Source organism: Desmodus rotundus, chromosome 5 (genome assembly GCF_022682495.2).
Source record: "Desmodus rotundus isolate HL8 chromosome 5, HLdesRot8A.1, whole genome shotgun sequence".
NCBI classification, from domain to species: Eukaryota; Metazoa; Chordata; class Mammalia; order Chiroptera; family Phyllostomidae; genus Desmodus; species Desmodus rotundus.
Genome location: NC_071391.1, coordinates 77973737 through 77995929, shown reverse-complemented (window position 1 = coordinate 77995929; position 22193 = coordinate 77973737). Strand labels below are relative to the sequence as shown.

Here is a 22193-nt window from a genome sequence, read left to right as displayed (position 1 = left end):
AAAATCTTAAAGTAAAAAGAAGATAAAGGCACTCTCTTTACATTTGTGGGTTTGGGTTGCGGACTCCATGGAGAAATTGATAAAAGTGATCTTTTCTACAAAAAGAAATTAATATACAAAGTTATTTATTTCATTAGGCTTTACAAAACTCCCTTGAGTTTACGTGGGATCACAGGTTAAGAACTCCCATCCCCTGGGGCTAGATCTGCCAGGCTGACTAAACATGTCATTTGGTTAGGGACATTTCCCTATATTAGAGACATATTACCCTGTTCTTTGTTCTTTCCTGGAAATGTATGTAAGTTTTTTTTTTGCAACATACAATATGTACATTCATATATACCTATTAAGTTGCATAACATATACTTGAATGCATGCTCAGTACTCACCTCATACTGAAGTGAATTTAGGAAGGAAAGAGAAGCCTATGCTGACAGTGAAGGGAAGGAAAGATGGAAGGATAGTTAGAGGAGTATGTGTATTTGAGAGGTCTTTTTGAGAAAATATTTTTAGGGAAAGAAGGATAAATAATGAAGAGAATGACAGCTGTGGATTAGCGAGGCCCCAGGGAGAAAGCTTTGATCAAGAGTAGCAGCATCTTCTGAGCTAGGAGGGAAGTTGTAGAGATGTGCACAAATCAGATAAGTGAGGAGGTATTGGGGAAGGGGAGCAGATTACCGACTGTTTCTGCTGCTGTTCTCTGTTTTGTGGAGAAGATAAAATCATCTGAGTAGATAATTTGGGAGTGGAAGTAGGATGGAAGGATTGGGGAAATAATATAAATTTGAAATGATTTTGCTTCAATAAGAGAGAAGCAACAAATGAATTGCTGAGGATCCATGTGAGGTTGTAAGGTATATCTTGACTTTATCAAGGTTTCTGTTTTTTTTAAAGCCAACTTTACTGAGGTATAATTTACATATAATAAAATGCTCCTATTTAAAGTGTACTATTTGGTAAATACATCTGTTTAACCCTGCCAATTAAGATAGTCACTCCCTCTTCCCCCACTCTGGGAACAGGCAACCATATATCTGCTTTATGACGTAATAGATTAGTTTTCCTTGTTCTGGAATTTCATATAAATTATTTGTATAATGTGATCTTTTTTGTGTTGGGCTTCTTTGGCTCAGTATAATATTTTGCACTCATGTATGTAGTTGGATGTTATCAGTAGTTCCCTTTTTCTATACTTTGGTGTATGAGTATATCACAATTTGTTTATCAGTTTACCTGTTGAAAATCATTTGGATTGTTTTTTTTTAGCTTGGGGCGTTTATGAATAAAGTTACTGTGAATGTTTGTGTACAAGTCTTTTTGGATACATGTTTTTATTTCTCTTGGGAAAATGTCATTGTTTTTAAAAGTGGTGGGACTATTTTACACTCTTATCAGCCGTGTGTGAGATGAGAGTTCCAGTTACTCTGCATTCTTACCAACACTTGGTATTGTCCGTTTCTGTACTTTTGTCCATCCTACTGTATGTAGTAAATTTTGTGTGAAGTCATCCCTGAAGACCAATGATGATTGTAAAGCATCATTTTAAGTCTTTATTTGTCATTCTGTGTTTTCTGTTGTGAAGTCCAATGTATCAATTACTTTCTTTTCTCATTATTTTTTCTTATTATTACTTTTGGAATCCTGATCTTTGCACATCTCAAGATTGTGCAGATTTTTTCCTATGTTTTTTTTTCTACATGTTTTATAGATTCGACCTTTTTGCTTGTAAGGGATCCATTCTGACTTAAGTATTGTTTATGGTGTGTAGTGCCAACATTTAGTTTTTTTTCGTAATGGTTTCCAGTTATTCCAGCATCATTTGTTGAGAAGGCTGACTTTTCTCTAATTATCCTTATGTGAGCTAATTTCTAGATTCTCTCTTCTGTTCCACTGAGGTACATGTCTCTCCTTGGCCAATAAACAAACTGTCTTAATTATTGCAGTTTTAGGGTAAGTCTCAGAATCAGGTATTATAAATTCTGTGATTTTGTTCTTTTTAAAAATTGTTTTGGTTTGTTACATTTTAAAAATAAATTTCGGAATCACCCTAGCACTTTCAACAAAAATGTCTGTTGATATTTTGATTGTAATTGTTTGCATCAGTGGATTAATTTTGGGAGAATTCATATCCTAAAATAGCAAGTCTTCAAACACATCATGAGCATGGTATAGCTCTTCATTTATTTCTCCGCTTTAATTTCTATCAGTGTTCTGGAATTTTCAGTGTAGGAGTCTTACGTATCTTTTGTTATTTTTTTCATTTTATTTTCTTGGGGTGCTATCATAAAAGGAGTATTTTTAGAAAATAAATTTCATTTTCTATGTGTTTGCACCTTTACAATTGATTTTTATATATTTACATTTATCTTGTCACCTTAATATATTTACAAGTACTAGTGCTAGTAGTATTTATTTATTTATTTATTTTTAGAGAGAGGGGAAGGGAGGGAGAAAGAGGGAGAGAAACATCAATGTGTGGTTGCCTCTCCCACATCCCCTACTGGGGACCTGGCCCGAAACCCAGGCATATGCCCTGACTGGGAATTGAACCCGTGACCCTTGGTTTGTAGGCCAGCGCTCAATCCACTAAGCCACACCAGCCAGGGCTACTAGTTTTTTGTTGTTGATTTCTTAGTACATGATCATGTCATGTGTGAATAAAAAAACTCAATTTTTTCTTTCCACTCTGTGGCTTTTTTTTCATTTATTAATTGTTCACTAGCTAGGACTTCAATTTAGTGCTGAAAAAGAGTGGTGAGAGTGTACAACCCTGTCTTGTTCCTTATCTCAGGAGGTAAATGTTTAGTTTTTTACCTTTAAGCATAATGTTAGTTGTGGATTTTTCATTTATGCCCTTTGAGGCTAAACAAATTCTCTTCTATTTTTTTTTTCTGAGAGGTGGTGTCTTGAGCAAGCATCTGTCAGATGCCTTTTCTGCACCTACTAATATGTGATTATATGATTTTTCTCTTCTGTTAATGTGGGAATTACGTTGGTTGATTTTTGAATGTTATGCCAACCTGCATTCTTAGGATAAAACCTATTGGATCATTTTTGTTTACTTATTTATAAAATATTTTATTTTTAAATATACATTTATATATATTTTATATATAAAAACATTTTGATATATATATATTTTCTGGTTCATTTGCTTACAATTTGTTGAGAATTTTTGCATATGTATTTGTGAGGGAAATTGGGTTTTGGTAAGGGGAATGCTGGCCTTATATAGGAATTGGAAAATATGCTCCAGTTTTCTAGAAGAGTTTGCACAAGATTGGTGAGTTTTCTTCCTTACGTGTTTGTAAAAATTTACCAATGGAACTTTTTGGGCCTCAAGTTTTCTTTGTAGGGTGGTTTTTAAGCACAAATTTAATGCCTTTAATATCTATATTAAATATTTTCTATTCTTTAGTTAGTTTTGGTAACTTAGGTTTGCAAGGAGTTTATTTCACATAAATTGTTGAATTTATGTCAAAAGTTGTTTGTAATATTCCCTTATTGTTTTTTTAATGTCTGTCAAATCTGTGGTTATATCCTCTCATTTTTTATTTTGGCAGTTTTGTTTTCTCTTTGTTTCCTTCGTCGGAGTCGGTTTTGGGTTATCAGTTTTATTCATCATTTCAAAGAATTGTCTTTTGGTGTCATTGATTATTCTGTTTGTGTGTTTTCTGTTTCATTTATTTACACTGTCTTTTAATTATTATTTTCCTAATTCTTATTTTGTGTTTAATTTGCTCTTCTTTTTTCTAATTGCCTAAAGTGGATGCATAGATTATTGATTCTAAATCTTCTTTTCTAGTAATTATTTAATCTGTAAATTTTCCTTTTAGCGCTGTTGTGTTTTCCTGTAACTAATTTTGATGTGTTATATTGGGTTGGCCAAAAAAATTCGTTTTTTTTTTTCCCATAAGATGGCTTTAGTAGTGCTTAGTTGTTTTAACTTCATTCAAAACAATTTTAGTAGATTGTATTGTGACTGCTGTCACATCAGTGTGCATTTCAAAAAAATAAAAATTGGTGAATATTTGTGTAGCCATTTTAATATTGAAGGTGGAATAAAATAAGAAACATTTTTGGCATATTCTTTATTATTTCAAGAAAGGTAAAAATGCAACTGAAATGCAACAAAAGGTGGAGAAGGTGTTGTGATAGAACGTGTCAAAAGTGGTTTGTGAAGTTTTGTGCTGGAGATTTCTTGCTGGACGATGCTCCATGGTTGGGTAGATCAGTTGAAGTTGGTAATGATCAAATCGAGACATTAATTGAGAACAGTGAACATTATACCGCGTGGGAGATAGTGGACATACTCAAAATATCCAAATCAATAAAGTTATTGTTGAAAATAAAAAATGTGTCTTACGGAAAAAAACACATGAACTTTTTGGCGACCCCACTATTTTCATTGTTAGTCTTTTCAAAATATTTTCTGACTCTTTTTTAAACTTATAGGTTATATATGTTTTAAAATTTCCAGATATTTTTGGATTTCACCAGTTTTTAATTTTGAATTGTGCTATTGTCATTAAACACATTCTGTATAATTTTGTTTTTTAAAAAACTATCGAAACAAATTTTATTGCCTAGCCTGTGATTTATCTTGGTGAAAAGTTCATGTGTGTATTTGAAATGAATGTGTGTCTACCTGTTGTTAGGTGTAGTGTTCTATACATGTCAATTTGGGAAAGTTGATTAATAACCTTAAGTCTTCTGTATTCTTACTGATTTTCTGTTTGTCTCTTTTATCAGTTTATGAGAGAGCAGTTATTAAAATCTCTAAACTGTAATTACGGATGTATCTATTTCATCTTTGAATTTTGTCAGTTTCTGTTTTATGTATTTTGAAGCTATGTGAAGTACATACACATTGAGGATTGTTATATCTTTTTGATGAATTGACCATTATATTATGAAATGATCCTCTTTATCTCTGGTCATGTTCTTAAGGTCTACTTTGTATCATATTAATAATGCCTCTTCAGTTTTATTTGTGTTTATATGGTATATCTTCTTTTATTCTTTTAGTTTTAATGCATCTGTTTATGTTTAAAAGCTTTTTAAACATAAAAAACTTTTAAAAACAAGAAAGTATTTTTCTTGAAGACAATGTTTATTTGGGTCTTGCATTTTTATCTAGCCTACCAATGTCTTACTATTTAGTTAGAGGATTTTTCTGCACTATTTAATGTGGCAGCCATATTTGATTTTTAAAATTTAAATTAAAATTCATGAAAGCTGTATCAGGTTGAAAGTTCTTTTCTTCACTCTCACTAGCCAAATTTTTTAAGTAGTCACATAATGCTAGGGTAGTGGCTACCATATTGGACAAAATTCTGTTGGATGGCACTGGTTTAGATGTTATGTTTAAGGTAATTATTGCTCTGATTGAGTTTAAGTCTACCATGCCACTATTCCCTTTTCTGTTTCTATAATTTGTTCTTTATTTCTTTCCTCTTCTTTTTCCTGACTTCTTTTGGGTTAATTGAGGGTTTTAAAAAATATATATTTTTTTAATTTAAGTATATTGTATTGATTTTGCAATTACAGTTGTCCCAATTTTTCCCCCTTTTGCCCCTCTCTGCCTAGGTACTCCCCTTGCCTCCAGCGGTCTCCTCACTTAGTTCATGTCCATGGGTTGTGTGTGTAAGTTCTTTGGCTTCTCCATTTCCTATATTATTCTTAGCTTCCCTCATCTATTTTGTACCTGCCAATTATGTTTCTTAATCACTGCACCTTTTTCCCTTTCCCCTTCCCAGCTGATAACCTGCCAAATGATCTCCCTATCTGTGATTCAGTTCCTATTCTAATTGTTTGCTTAGTTTGTTTTTGTTTTTTAGATTCAGTTGTTGATAGTTGTGAATTTGTTGCCTTTTTAATGGTCATGGTTTTGAATTTTTTTTTTCTTAAATAAGTCCCTTTAACATTTTCTGTAATAATGGCTTGGTGGTGATGAATTGCTTTAGCTTTACCTTGTCTGGGAAGCACTTTATTTGCCCTTCCATTCTTTTTTTTTTTTTTTTTAAGTTTATTTAATTTAATTTTTTTTTTATTCTTGTGTATTCTATTATAGCTGTTGGAAACAGGGAACAGATTCACAGGCATTTGGTTGTTGAATTGTTAACTTTTCTTAGAATCTAAAATATCTGCCCTGTGTGATTTTTAAAATATATTTTATTAATTATGCTATTACAGTTGTCCCATTTCCCCCCTTTATTCTCCTCTGCCCTGCACACCCCTGCCTCACCTGCATGCCCCTCTTTTAGTTCATGTCCATGGGTCGTACATGTAAGTTCTTTAGTGTCTACATTTCCTACACTATTCTTAGCCTCCCCCTGTGTATTTGTACCTACCATTTATGCTACTTATTCCGTGTACCTTTTCCCCCTCTCCCCCGCCACTCCTCCTCTGATAACCCTCCCTGTGATCTCCATTTCTGTGATTCTGTTCCTGTTCTAGTTGTTTGCTTAGTTTGTTTTTATTTTTATTTATTTTTATTTATTTATTTAATTTTTTTAGGTTCAGTTGTTAATAGCTATGAGTTGTTGTCATTTTACTGTTCATATTTTGATCTTCTTTTTCTTAGATAAGTCCCTTTAACATTTCATATAATAAGGACTGGGTGCTGGTGAAATTCTTTAACTTTACCTCATCTGGGAAGCACTGTATCTGCCCTTCCATTCTGAATGATAGCTTTGCTGGATAGAGCAATCTTGGATGTAGGTCCTTGCCTTTCATGACTTTGAATACTTCTTTCCAGCCCCTTCTTGCCTGCAAGGTTTCTTTTGAGAAATCAGCTGATAGTTTTATGGGAACTCCTTTGTAGGTAACTGTCTCTTTTTCTCTTACTGCTTTTAAGATTCTCTCCTTCTGTTTCATCTTGGCTAATGTAATTATGATGTGCCTTGGTGTGTGCTTCCTTGGGTCCAGCTTCTTTGGGACTCTCTGAGCTTCCTGGACTTCCTGAAAGTCTGTTTCCTTTGTCAGATTGGGGAAGTTCTCCTTCATTATTTGTTCCAATAAGTTTTCAATTTCTTGCTCTTCCTCTTCTCCTTCTGGCACCCCTATGATTCAGGTGTTGGAACATTTCAAGATGTCCTGGAGGTTCCTAAGCCTCTGCTCATTTTTTTGAATTCTTGTTTCTTCATTCTGTTCTGGTTGAATGTTTCTTCCTTCCTTCTGGTCCAAACCATTGATTTGAGTCCCGGTTTCCTTCCTGTCACTGTTGGTTCCCTTTTCATTTTCCTTTATTTCGCTTTTCATGGCCTTCATTTTTCTTCTAATTTGTGACCACATTCAACCAATTCTGTGAGCATTGTGATTACCAGGGATTTGAACTCTGCATCTGACAGGTTGGCTGTCTCTTCGTTGATTAGTTGTACTTTTTCTAGAGCTTTGATCTGTTCTTTCATTTGGGCCATTTTTTTTTGTCTTGGTGCTCCTGTTATATAGTAAGGGGCGGAGCCTTAGGTGTTCGCCAGGGTGGGGCAACCAACGTTGCTGCTGGTGCAGCTGTATGTGGCGGAGGGGTCCTAGAGTGAACAGTGCCGCTTGTTCTGCTCTGTCGTGGCTTTCAGTCACTTCCCTTTCCACAAGCAAATTGGGCCCTTCTGGTGCTGATTCCCAGGTGGGTGAGTTTTTGTACATTCTAGAACCCTGGGTCTCTCCAAAGAGCTCTCGTGTGAGGCTGGGAGTTTCTCCCACCGCCTCAGTCCCCACAGGTGTTTTAAGTCAGAGGCTTTGGCATTTTATTTCCCCCGCGCTGGAACCCTGGGGAGTTAACTCCTCTGATAAACCACAGAGGAGTGTGTGGTTTTTCTCACTCCTCTGTTGTTCCTCCCAGTTCATCTGCATGTGAATGTGGGACAGCTTGCTCTGCCAGCCACCGCCTTGCCCTCCCCTGTCCTCCAGCTGCCACCTTGCTAGGAGTCCTCTCTGCTACCCGTCTCCGCTCCTCCTACCAGTCTAAATGAATGTTTCTTCTTTAACTCCTTGGCTTTCTGTCAGTTTTGGTTGTTTTTTGTTTTTAAATTTGTTGTTGTCCTCCTTTTGGTTGTGAATGGGGGTACAGTGTGTCTACCTATGCCTCCATCTTGCCCAGAAGTCTCTGCCCTTCCATTCTAAATGATAGCTTTGCTGGGTAGAGTAATCTAAGTGGTAGGTCCTTGCTTTTTATCACCTTGAATACTTCTTGCCAGCCCTTCTTGCCTGCAGTTTCTTTTGAGAAATCAGCTGATAGTCGAATGGGAACTCCTTTGTAGGTAATTCTCTGCTTTTCTCTTGCTGCTTTTAAGATTCTCTCTTTATCTTTAACATTTGGCATTTTAATTATGATGTATCTTGGTGTGGCCCTCTTTGTATCCAACTTGTTTGGGTCTCTGTTGTTTGGGGTTTCCTAGACTTGTATGTCTGTTTCTTTTGCCAAATTAGGGAAGTTTTCTTTCATCATTTTTTTCAAATAAGTTTTCAGTTTCTCGCTCTTCCTCTTCTCCTTCCGTTACCCCTACGATTCAGATGTCGGCACCTTTGGTGGTGTCCCAGAGGTTCCTCAGCCTGTCCTCATTTTTTGAATTCTTGTTTCTTCTTTTTGTTCTGGTTGAATGTTTATCTCTTCCTTCCAAACATTCCAAATTTGTTTGAATCCCAGCTTCTTTTCCTTCTCTGTTGGTTTCCTGTGGTTTATTCTTTATTTCAGTTAGTGACCTTCATTTCTTCCTTTATTTTTTTGCTGTGCTCATAAGGAGGTCTCTGAGCATCCTAATAACCAGTGTTTTGAACTCTGCATTTGATAGGTTGGCTATATCTGTTTTGCTTAGTTCTTTTGGGAGGATTTTGTTCTGTTCTGTTCTTTCATTTGGACTTTTTTTCTTTGTCTCCTCAATTTATCAGCCTCCCTGCATTTGATTTTGTATATTAAGTATAGCTACTTTTACCCTAGTAGCATGGCCTGTTTAGATGAGGCACCTGTAAATTGTGTGGGGTGGAGCTTTAGGTAATTGCCAGGGTGGGCCAACCTTCACTGCTTTGTGGCTGTGTGGGGAGGCCTCCATGGGGGGACTGCTACCTCCTGGCATCTGGTGGTTCGCCAGGTGCTCACTCCATTTCCAGTCACCTTACCCCCTTCCTGTGTGGGACTCGTGCCCTTCCAGCTGCTGCCCTAGTGGTGAATCCCAGAGTGGGTGGGTTTGCGTCTATCCTAAGAGGATGCTGACCCTTTAAGTGGTGAAAATCCGGCAGTTTCTTCCACCGCCTCAGCCCCTGTAGGTTTTTACAGCTAGAGGTAATGGAGATCTGTCTTCCTTGTGCTGTAATCGTGGGCTGTGTGGTGTGGCCTTGTGCTGGGATTGGTTGCTCCCAAAGGTATCCCTCCTATCTGTTTGCTGCCACCTCCACCAATGCTGCCACCTTTCTGTGCCACGCCGCTTTTCCTCCTGTCTCTGGGACTCTACCCCTCCTGCCAGTCTGGATGAGTGTGTCTTCTTTAAGTCCTTGGTGGTTGGACTTTCATACAGATTGATTTCTGACGGTTCTTGCTGTTAACTAGTTTTGAGATCTGATTGTAATTCTTTCTATGGTTGTGTAAGGAGATGTAGCATGGCTACCTATGCCTCCATCTTGACCGGAAGTCCCTTTTTTTAAGTATTGTATTGCAACTCCACTATAGGCTTACTGGGTATACCTCATTTCTTTTTGAATGACTGCATTAGATTTTATATATATCTTTTAACTTACCGTGCTTTACCTTCAAATAATATTATATCATTTCACATTTATAAGAACATCACAACAGAATGTTTTCATTTCCCCTTAATATTATTTTGTACTATTGTTGTCAACATTTTACTTGTACATATGTTACCAACTCCACAATAGATTGTTGTTATTTTTATTTCAAACAGTTATCTTTTAAACTTCAAGTTAAATGTGAAAAATCTTTTTTATTTACCCACAAATTTATTATTTCTGGCATTCTTTAATTATTTTGTGTATGTCTAAATTTCTAATGTTTTCCTTTTGCTTGTTGTAGAAGTTGTTTAATATTTCATGAAGTATAGGTCTGCTGACAGTGAAATCTCAGCTCTTGTTTGTGTGAAAATTTCTTTTATTTTTGTCTCAATCTTAGTAACAGTATTTTTACTAAATACAGAATTTTAGGTATAGTTCTTTGTATGTGCTTTAAAATGTCAGTTCATTGTCTTTTGGCCAGTATTATTTTTTTTTTAAGATTTTATTTATTTTTAGAGAGAGGGGGAGGGTGGGAGAAGGAGAGGGAGAAAAACAACTTGTGATTGCTCTTGCGTGCCCCCTCCTGGGGACCTGGCCCACAACCAAGGCATGTGCCCTGACTGGGAATTCAACGTGTGACCCTTTGATTCACAGTCCCTCACTCAGTCCACTGAGCTACACCAGCCAGGGCAGCAGCATTATTCTTAATGAGACTTGTGTAGACATTTTTATCCCTGTTCCTCCATGTGTAATTATTTTTTGCTCTGAATACTTTTAAAGTTTTTTTCTTCACCATCTTTTTTTTCTTCTTTTAAAGGAAATCAGTTATGATGTGTCTCGATACGGTTTTCTTTGTATTTCTGTGCCTTGAGTTCGTTGTGCTTTTTTGATTTATGAGTTCATAGTTTCCATTAAATTTAAACCTTTCTGGCAATTGTTTTGTGAAATGTTTTTTCTGTCTCTTATTTCGCTAGTCTCCTCAGTACTGTCCCACAGGTCACCTAGCCTCTGTTCATTTTCTTCTGTGTTTCAGTTTGGATAGATACGATAGTTATGTCTTTAGCTTCAAGTTCACTGTCATTTTCTTTTGTAGCATCTAGTTTGCTCTTACCCTGTTCAGTGATGTTTCCGTTGTTGGTATTTTTCTTCATCAGATATTTCAATTGTGTCTTTTTTATATCTTCAAATTGTTTCATTATTATGTTCATATTTTTCTTTCCTTGAGCATATTTATAATAGCTGTGTCAAAGTCCTAGTTTGACATTGCTATTATCTCTCTTTTTTTTTTGTTCTTTTTCAATTAACTGCTTTTTCTTGCCTTTAGGTCACATTTTTCTGCCTTGAATGTCTAGAAAATACTAGCTGGATACTGAGGCTTGGTGAAAGTTGTATTGTAACTGCTGGATTTTGTTAACTTCCTTTGGGTGTTGAGTTTTCTTTGGCATAGTTAGTTACTTGTGGATTAGCTTAATCCTTTTGAAAGCTGGTGTTTAAGTTTCCTTAGTGTGTATCTAGAGTAGCCTTAACTCTATAGAGCTGATTTAGCCTTACTAGTATGACATGCTAAGGCATGGCCCTTGAGGGTTTTCTGCTGGTTGTTTTGGGTATTTAAAATTTCTCTATTCTGGTTGGTAGGAACTAGAATATCCTCTGGCACTTTGTGAGCTCTGGGAATTGTTCTGCTTATAGCTCTCTAGTAATTGTTCCTTGAATGGTGGTTATTCTTTGCCTGGCTTTGTGGACTTTGTCCTAAGCGTGTTCACTCTGGTATTCAGTTAAAGACTGGGTGGGGGGGGTCTCCTGTGTAGGTTTCTGGAACTCTTTCTCTGTACAGCTCCCTTTTCGTGGGTATTGTCTGAGCCTTCATAAAGTTAAAATTATGTTTCCTTGGCTCAGTGAGGTTGTCATATTTGGCTTGAGTTATTCCTCTTGTGCCATGGTCTGGAAAGTGCCACTAGGCAGAAGGCAGTAGAGATTGTAATGGTAGAGTTCATTTCATTCGTTTCCTTTTCTCAGGATCATAGACCTGCCATAAGACTCAGCATCCGAAACAATTATTTCATACTTTTTCTATTTTCATTTCTATTTCTATATTTTTCATCTGATGGCATTTATTTTGTCATGGACAGAAGCAGAAGTCCTCAAGGACCTTTGACTTATTTTTAACTTGAAGTACTTTCTGTCTTGGTTCTATATTCTAGGTTTTGACTATTAGGCTTAGAGGTTAATTTTGATGGCTACCCAGGAGGAAGAGAGTTGGAGCCGTGAGAGGTCAGGGGGCATATCGATGTTTTATGAGTTTTATAGGTAAAGTGGAGGATTGAAACTAAAATTGGCAAGAGAATGAGGTCAGCATGGGGAGAGGGCATTTACTGAGGAAATGATGCTTGAGTTGAGACTTGAAGGATGAATAAGAATTAGCCTGGCATTTAAGGGGGTGTGTGGCATTTCATGCCAGAGGAAATGTAAGAGTGAAGGCATGGGAGTATGAGATAACATGGTGTATAAGTGTGTGTGATATATGTATCTATTGTAAGCAATTTAATAGCATTAAATTATAAAATGAGGGGAGTGAGTGGAAATGAAACTGTAAGAGTTGATAGAACCTTGTAAACGAAGAGGTGGCTGTATTCTGTAGGGATATCATCTATTTAGGTTCAGTTGCATTTATGAGAAAATCTCTGAATTGTCATTGGTTAAACAAATAGTTAATATTTCTTTCATAAGAAAGAAACCAGGTGGGCATTCTAGGGCTAATGTCTAGGATAGACATCTACCATCTTGCTCCTCCATCATCTTTATAACGTTGTCTGTTAGTCTAGATAATAGGAAAGAGGATATCATCTCTTTCTTAACTTCCAGAAAGTCCCACACAATACTTTATTTTCATGTCATTGGACACTTTATTATAGCCTTCACTTTCCGGCAAGTGAGGCGCATTATGTCTCCAAATAAAATTGGGTTCCTTTGGGAGGAAAGAAGAGGAGCAACTGGCAGCCTTTGTGACAGGGAGCTACAGAAGAGGAGCACTGTGGTCAGATGTGCCCTGCTGTTGTTCTGAATGTATTCAGGGTGCGGGCTGGAGAAGGAAGGGGCGCAGGACAGACTGGAGAGCAGGAGACTGATTTGGCTCTTCCAGTTGTCTAGGTGAGACGTAAGAAGATTTAATGTAGGGTTGCTGCTTTTTGTTTGTTTGTTTATTTATTTATTTATATTTATATTTTTAAATTAAATTTATTTATTTATTTTTATTCAGTTACAATTGTCTGCATTTTCTCCCCTTCCCTCCACCCCACCCCAGCCAGTCCCACCTTCCTCCCCCACCTCTACCCCCCCCCCCTTGATTTTGTCCTTGTGTCCTTTATAGTGGCTCCTATAGATCCCTCTCCCCACTATCCCCTCCCCACTCCCCTATGGCTATTGTTACAATGGTTGCTGCTTTTTAAGAATGGAGAGGAGGGGATATGTATTAGTTGGCACTCTTGGGTATAGGTAACAGAAACCAAACTTAAACTGGTTTATATGATTTATTTGGACTACAGAGTCTCATAGGACATCTAGGAATGCAGTTGGGATTCAAGAATAGCGGGAGTTAAAAGTCATCAATGCTTTTATGAGTTTTCTTCTAATAGGATACCATGTGACCTAGGCAAGTAACTTACTTAGGGGAGCTCTTCTTATCTGTAAAACCAAACTAATATTTCATGTCAGATTTTTTAAGGAGTCGCATGAAAAATATGTGAAAATACTGATTATGATACTTAATGTGGAAGAGGTGATTGATATATCTGTTGAAAACAAAACCCAAATTCTGGCATACTGTTTAGCACATAGGGGATGCTGCTAAATACCACTTCAGTGATTGAATAATCTGTTATTTAAACATAGTAAGTGCTTTTCCAGCCTAGATGTTAACTGAGATCTCTGCATTTTTAGATCTGGAGGAATCTTATATTTGAAACTGAGGCAAACTCGTTTAGTTGGGTGCTGTTTCCTTTGTTCTAGTTCAGCAAAGATGTCAGTACTGCTTGATGTTGGTAGGATCTGTAGCTCTGTGGTGAAGTGAGTTCTTTATCCAGCAGTTCTGATCTTTGCGTTTTGCTTTCCCTTGACTTGGTAATAAACTACTAAAAACATAGAAATAATTTTAATTGGGGCTTTGTAAGTTCATTCCTAAAGAAAGAGTTTACATGTTCTTTCTTTAAATTTTTCAATGTAATTTTTTAAAGGGGAAGTATAGTGTATGAATTTTTTCTAGGAAGCTGATTTTCTGCTATTTAACAACAGCACACAGTTTTTATAAACAAGTGTGCAAATTTGAGAATTTACTTATATGCTAAAAATTCTTAGAGCTCTGAAGATGAGTGGGTTGAGGCTGTTCCATCCCAGACTCCTGGCAAGGAAAAGGCCTGGAAACTGAAGAGTGAAAAGTCAGAAAAAGAAGATAACAACCAAAGTATTCAGGTAAGTCACCTGATTTTAAATAAAGAAGTGTGAGCTTATAAGACTAGATGAGTATTAAATGAAAGATGATTGTACTTTCTTATGTAGAAAAACTAGATTTTGAAAACAGTATACTTTATGAATAATTTTGGCAGTAATGCTATTTATTGAGCCTTTAGACTCCCCTTCTCCTTCCATGGGAAAGTAAGTGCTTATCTCCATTACGATCCCTCTGGAAGGGTTCCTCCCTCTGGTTCTTGATGGAGAAGTGGGGCTTCCCCTGCGTATACTTGAAGCCTTTACTGTTACCTTTGTCCGCCCTTTCTACAGTGTGTAGAGTTGAATCACAGTTTTTCTTTTCCTTCGCCTCATAATTTCTGTAGCAAGCTTATGGTTGGATGGTTCCCAGATTTTGGGTTATAGTTCATGTGCCTGAGGAATAATGCTATTTATACACTATTAGCCACAGGGAAGAAAGAAAGCTGAAAAGGAACTAATGTTTGAGTTGCTGTTGAGTGTCAGGCTCTAGTCTGGATGCCTTAAACCTCTTTTCTTGTTACCCCTTAAAACAGTCCTGAAAAATAGGGATTTTATTTCATTTTATAGGGGAGAGAATAAGACGTAGACTAAGAAACGTGTTTCAAGTTAGATAATCATACAGGATTAAACCTAGGTTTGAGTGCCTCTTATTATTAAGTGCTTAGTGTTAAGTTTGATTTTAGATCAAAATGACTTTTTTTTTTTAACAGAGGGATGAATGGATGACTGTTGATTTTATGTCTGTTAAAACTGTGTCACCATCATCACTCAGAGCTGAGAAGGAAACTATAAAGAAAATAGAGCAAGAGAAAACCCAAACACTTGAACAGGTAAGATATTGAAAATAGTTTAACTTTCTAATTTGCCTTAATAAACTGATAAGACATTTTATACACATGTAGTTTTACTTGTAATATATTATTTGTTTGTGGTATGTAATAAAAATCAGTGGGAACAACTATGATATATAAGTTCTTTTAAAATAAGTTTCCTGTAGGAAGTCAGTTTAAAAATATACTTGATTTATTAATCTAGGGCATATATAGTTAATTGGGTTTGGTTTATAGCCTGGGTTCATAAGGGCTTGAACAGTGCTGCCTGTGTGGTTTGGAAATTATTAAGGAAAGAATTTATTTGAAAGTGTTCTTCAGTCGGTAGTGCCTGGAGTGCTTGGCAGCAGTAAGCACCGGTCCTTTCTGGAGGATCACGCTGTCCACTTACACAGCGTAAGTCTCCCAGGAGTAAGTTCTGTGGAATGTGTGCTCATCATCTAAGGTTGTAAAGTGCACTCACGTACCAGGGTGGTCTGTGAATGAGAGTCATCCGAAACAATAAACAGCAGAATCAGACCCATAAACCTTTATGTTAGAATATTGACTAGTTTTGTACAGTAACAGGAGTAGAAAATATGAGTAAAGGATCACGTAGAAGGCAGATTTGAGAAAGAGCAAATAAGAACTTAAGGAAATGAAAATTATTGCAGTTGGAATTAGAAAGTCAGTAGATCGTTGAATAACAGATTGAATCCAGCTCGAGAGAATTAGAATAAAGAAGAGTCTTTAAGAATTTACCTTGGGTGAAGCATAGAGGGGCTAAAAAAGGAAAAGTATGAAAGAGTGATCATAAGAGTCCTGCGATCAGTGTTGTTTCTGTTTTTATTTCCTGCAGTTTAATTTTAATTCTGAAAATGTAGGTGTGGTTAATAGTATTGGCTTATAGTTGAGCAGCTCTCCATTTGAAACGTTGGAAGCTAGGGGTTTTGGAATGTCTCGACAAGTTCTGTAAAATGTCTTTGTCTCTGAGTTAGACCTGAAGGAACTGAGACTCGTTGTGCTAAAAGGAAAAGGAAAAGTGCAACGGAAGGGTAATCTGTGGGCAGGGGAGTAAGAAAGGGGAGCTGTCAGAAGTCCGGAAGTTGGTTTCACCCATTGCCACTACAGGCTTGCTCCTTAAATAATGCTCTGCGGTGTGTGCGTGTTGATGGCCTGCTTTGTTAGTCCTGCTTCACTTGGGGTCTTTTGTTTTGCTGTATTCAAGACTGTTCTCCGTGTCAACCAATAGAACATAGTGATCTCCTGAATGAATATCTTTAATAGATTGAAATAATGATTAGTTTTTCTTAGAAATACTTTCAATAAAAATGCTTTTGCTTTCCTAAGAATCTGATACTTTTTGTGCTTATCATAGCAACTTCCCAGCTTTGAATTTCAGGCTTTCTAAATTAACATATCTTCTCTTACAAATTCTTATATGAACCTCTGATTTAATTAAATCAGCATCTATTGATTTACTCATTTGCTATGTGGTTTTTCGTTCTTGTTGCTACCACTGTAGTTTGAATGCCACTTCTTAGATGTCTGTCTTCCCTCCCTGAGCCTTACCTCATCTCTACTGGAGTTGAGTTAATCGTGTGTTGTAGTGAACTGAGGACAGTCCCTGGAACTCAGAACCACTTAAGGTTAAATGTTATGGTTCAAGCCCTAATTTCCTCTTACCTGGGCAATTACAGTCACCTCTGTGTTTTTCTTTTTTTTTTTTTTGAGTTGATTTTTTAAATATATTTATTGATTATGCTATTACAGTTGTCCCATTTCCCCCCCCACTCCACTCCATCCTGCCCACCCCCCTCCCTCCCACATTCCCCCCCCCATAGTTCATGTCCATGGGTCATACTTATAAGTTCTTTGGCTTCTACATTTCCTACACTATTTTTACCCTCCCTCTGTCTATTTTCCATCTATCATCTATGCTACTTATTCTCTGTAGCTTTCCCCCCCTCTCCCCCTCCCACTCCCTTATTGACAACCCTCATGTTCTAGTTGTTTGCCTAGTTTGCTCTCGTTTTTGTTTTAGGTGTGGTTGTTAATAACTGTGAGTTTGCTGTCATTTTTACTGTTCCTATTTTTGATCTTCTTTTTCTTAGGTAACTCCCTTTAACATTTCATATAATAAGGGCTTGGTGATGATGAGCTTCTTTAACTTGACCTTATCTGAGAAGCACTTTATCTTCCCTTCCATTCTAAATGATAGCTTTGCTGGATATAGTAATCTTGGATGTAGGTCCTTGCGTTTAATCTTGGGTAATGTAATTATGATGTGCCTTGGTGTGTTCCTCCTTGGGTCCAGCTTCTTTGGGACTCTCTGAGCTTCCTGGACTTCCCGGAAGTCTATTTCCTTTGCCAGATTGGGGAAGTTCTCCATTATTTGTTCAAATAAGTTTTCAATTTTTTGTTCTTCCTCTTCTCCTTCTGGCACCCCTATAATGCGGATGTTGGAATATTTCAAGGCGTCCTGGAGGTTCCTAAGCCTCTCCTCATTTTTCCGAGTTCTTGTTTCTTCATTCTTTTCTGGTTGGATGTTTCTTTCTTCCTTCTGGTCCATACCATTGATTTGAGTCCCAGTTTCCTTCGCATCACTATTGGTTCCCTGTACATTTTCCTTTGTTTCTTTTAGCATAGGCTTCATTTTTTCATCTGTTTTTCGAACAGATTCAACCTAGTCTGTGAGCATATTGATAACCAGTGCTTTGAACTGTGCATCCGTTAGGTTGGCTATATCTTCGTCGCTTAGTTGTATTTTTTCTGGAGCTTTGAAGTGTTCTGTCATTTGGGCCATTTTTTTGTTTGTTTGTTTGTCTCGGTGCGTCTGTTACTTTAAGGGGCGGAGCCTTAGGTGTTCACCGGGGCGGGGTAATGCTGGTGGCTGTGCTGTAATGCTGTACGTGGGGGAGGGGCCGAGTGGGAGTAATGGCGCCCGCCTCACTGTCCTCCGGATTTCAATCTTTCACTCTGATACCCACAATCAAACTGGGCCACTCTGGTGCTGGTTCCCGAGTAAGTGGGCCTGTGCACACTCTAGGCCCCTGTGGGTCTCTCCAACCACCTCTCTTGTGAGGCTGGGAGTCTCCCCTGTCGCCCCAACCCCCAGGGGCGCTTTCAATCAGAGGTTTGAGGCTTTATTTCCCCGAGCTGGAGACCTGGGTTGCGCAGCGGTCTGCTTCGGGGCCCGCCGTTCGTCTGGTTTATCTGTGGGTGAATGTGGTGCAGCAGGGTGCTACCCGCCACTCTGCCTGCCCCACTCTCTGCCACTCTGAGTCCTCTGGGTTTATCTGTGCAAATGTGGGGCCGCAGGGTCTGCTAGTGCTCGGACTGCCTGCGCCATTTGTCCCACACTCCGCCAGTCTCAGTCCCGCCACAGCCACGCGAGTCCTCTCCACCCCGGTGCCCGTCTCCGCCCCTCCTACCAGTCTGGATGTGTTTATTTTCTATTTCCTTGGTGTTGGTCCCCCTTGCTGTTCGATTCTCTGTCAGTTCTGGTTGTGCGAGGAGGCGCAGTGTGTCTACCTACGCCGCCATCTTGGTTCCCCCCACCTCTGTGTTTTTCAGCACCCTGCAACTGATGTCAGGTTGTTTTGCAAAGTGCAGTTCGATCATGGTGTTCTTTATTGATGTCTCCAGTGATTCAAGTTACAGAGAACGTGTCTTTGCCATTTCCGATGTTTTTTTCTGGTGGAAGAAGCTCCACTAGTGGTATTTCATGCCACCCTCTTTTCTCATAGTGTTCTTGAGGATATGGAGTAAATTATCTATTTTGAATTTGGAGAGAATAAACTAGGCGCGCTTTGCTTATTCTGCCTTTCCTGCTTGTGGAACATGCTGACTGCAGAGACCAGGTGGGGAATGAGGTAAGGGGGGTTGGTTCGGTGTACCTGTACCTGGGAAAGTCTGCCTCGTTGTTGGGGCCAGTGAATAGGCCCATTTGATTTTAATGGAAAGAAAAATTCTCCAATTAAGCCTTCATCAGCAATAAAGGTAATTTGTCTTTTAGCTCCCATGTTTCTTATTGTATTTTTTAAAAAACTTTTTCAGGGCCTGGATTGGAAAAAAAGTGCAGCATTTATTGTTTTACTCTAAAGGCTCCCCCGAAAGCTGCCTGCAATTACAGTCCATACACATTAGATTGGCCTCTTTCTTTTAGGTAGTTTGTACCTCAACCAAACCAGGTTAATTGCTTTCCTTCATATTTCTCTGCAAATACCTGTCTCTGAATTTTCGTTCATCTGTTTTTGTCTGAGTGAATTCCTTCTCTCTCTATGTCTGCATCCTCTTTACCCTTCTAGGCCTGACTTGATATATAATATGAAATTCTTCCTATTTCCTTTGACTGAAATAAATTTCTTCCTTTTGCTTCGATAGCACTTTATTTTTTCCTTTCCTATATAGTATTTGCAGTTTTCTCTAAAGTACTGTAATTGAATAGTTTTAATCCTGTTTCCCTTACGAGATTATAAACTTTTTGAGAAACCATTTTGTTTATATTTGTGTCTTCCCTTAGCAGCTAGTATAGAACTCTGCATATGGTAGGTGCTTTTAAAATATTTTGTACACTTGAAATTATAGAAGATTTATTATTCTTTACCCCATGATTTTACCTTGTTGCTACCTGGATTTAGTTCTGAAGTTCATAATCTAAATTTTTGGTTTTTGCTTCAGTAAGAATTCCAATTGTTGTATGCAGAAGTAGACCACTGAGACTAGTGACTGAGACTAGCCAGTTTTCAGATCTCTACACATCAGTTTGAGTGTGTTGGTCCTTGCATGTCATCATATTCTTAACACATGATAAATACTTGGTTTGAGGAAAAAAATGGCCCTACCCTTAGAACCAGATGTTAATTCTTATAATGGGAGTGGGGACGAAGTGAAAATAATGGGGAGAACTCTAAAATGATGGCCCTTAATGAAAGCTTGGTATGAAGCATGTTGCTTTATATCTCTTGTTGATTTTGAGGATATCATTTCTTTTGTTTTCTGTGCTATCGTTTTTCAAAATGTGGATCATGAACTTAATTTATTGAAATCAGTATTTAAAAATACTGATATCAGCATGTATTTCATGCAATAAAGATACATTTTGTTTCCTTAGTTTTAGAGACAGACACATGCACACACACACAATTTCTCTTTGGGTCAAGGTCACAAAAAAGTTCGAAAACCGGTGCTCAAGGTTATGTCTGGGTTCTCTGGGCCTCTTAAGCCCACGTTGTGATATATATAAACTATAGACCTATAGCGCAAACCTATAGAATGAGTCTGTAGCATTGAAGAGATGCGTACCAACCTTTCAGTCTTTTCTTTACAAGCAAGAGATCACCCCAGCCCAGGGCTTGGCTTCGAGTGGTAAGACTGGCTTCATTCTTTGTTGAATGAAGGAGGAGGAGCACTTTTAGTGTTGATCTTACATAAATTGAACTAAGGACTATCGCTTTCTGCTTGCACATAGAGTTCAGTAGGCCTGTGGCTTCAGTTCTGCTTATTACTTCTTTGCATTTCTCTTCTGTTCTGGGCCACAGAATTATTTATCTTTTTTTGAACTGAAGTATGTTTTGTATTTTGTTTATCTTTTCTGTTTGTCCTGAGCAGGGGGGTTGTGATGATTGGAACTTTTATGATCCATTTTGACTAGAAGGCCTGAGAGCGTTGTAGAGATTGATTTATGTTGATATGTTTTATTTCTATTTCACCTTTTAATCACTGCATAGTCTTTCATTGTCTCTGACATACTGTAAATATTTATTCCTTTTGGGTATCTATAAATACCTACATTGTTTGCTGTTTTTCACTTTTACAAATAGTGCTAAATGAAGGTCCTTATATATAGGGTGAGCAAAAGTAGGTTTTACAGTTGTTAGTATATGAAACAAACACAGAGTTTATTCTTATTATTTATTTATTGTATTTTCCACATGAACAACTGTAAACCTACTTTAGCCTCACTCTGTATTTTTTCTCATGCACATGTGTGCAGATTTCTCCACTGTGCGTATCTAGAAGTAAAATTGCTGCTATATAGTATGCACCTATCTTTTATAAATATTTTGAAAGAGATTGTAGCAATCTATACTGCTCAGACAATGTATGTTCTTTTACCTTACTAAGTATCTGTATCGCCAAACTTAAACATTTTTGTCATGCTAATTGATAGGTGAGAAATGGTATTATATTGTTTTTATATATATCTATCTGATTTCTAGGAGAGAGGTTTTTATTTGTTTTTTGGTCATTCAGATTTCTTGTACTATGAACTGTTTATGTTCTTTTGCTTATTTTTCTTCAGTTTTCTTTTACTTAATGATTTGTAGTTTTGATTTGTAGTAATTCTTTATATACTCGGTCATTTTTCATTGGCATGTTTTTAGATAGTGTCTCATAATTTGTCTAGCGTGTTGTCAGTTGTCCTCCTCAGTATGTAATGCCAGCTTTTTTTATCCTGTTGCATATGTGATGTGTATCTCTTGAGTGTCTAGATAAGACCACTGGAAGAAATTCCTTGATTTTAAATACCATGAGATACTGTAGTACAGGTGACAGAATCTTTTTTAGTATAAAAGAAATCAAATCTTACGGTTTTGCTTATCCTCTAAGTTAAGCTTTAACTTAAATTTTGTCCTTTGAAGATGTACTTTTTTTGTCTATCATAATTTTTCTTTTTGATAATGTAGTCGTTCATGTCATTGGAAACTAACATTTAACTCTTTCCAGTCATCTAATTGCCATTATTAATTCTAATAATTGCCATTATTAGTTCTCACATTTTCTGACCTCCTAAAGTCAAGATTGGAACCCCTAGTATGTTGTTCCATAGCACCCTTTACCTTCATAGCACTTAATGTATTGATGCTGCTTCATTGTCTGTCCCCTTTCTCTAAACCATAGTTTCTTTGTTGGCCAGGACTGTGCGTGGCTTATTCATTGTAGCCCCAATGCTCAGCATAGGCTTGGGACACAGGAGGCACTTGACTTGTGACTAGGCTGCCATTCCTGATTTTTGCTACCATGTTCTGACTGGATCCCTGCTACTAATCATTAAAAAAAAAATGTTTTTATTTATTGATTTTTAGAGAGAAAGGAATAGGGTGGGGGAGGGTGGGGGCAGGGAGGGAAAGGGAGAGAGAGAGACAGAGACAGAGAACGAAAATAGGAGAT

The 22193-nt window shown here is 37.4% G+C and overlaps 1 protein-coding gene across 2 annotated transcripts in view; it reads left to right on the top strand.

Annotated features, from left to right (window-relative positions):
• CWF19L2 (CWF19 like cell cycle control factor 2) overlaps positions 1-22193 on the top strand; it is a 105363-nt gene that overhangs the window by 3631 nt on the left and 79539 nt on the right. For both annotated transcript variants that reach the window (XM_024570737.3, XM_024570736.3), the window contains exons 4-5: positions 14077-14190; positions 14919-15038. In XM_024570737.3, coding sequence (XP_024426505.2) covers positions 14077-14190; positions 14919-15038 — 234 coding nt within the window. The remainder of the gene's footprint in view (positions 1-14076; positions 14191-14918; positions 15039-22193) is intronic.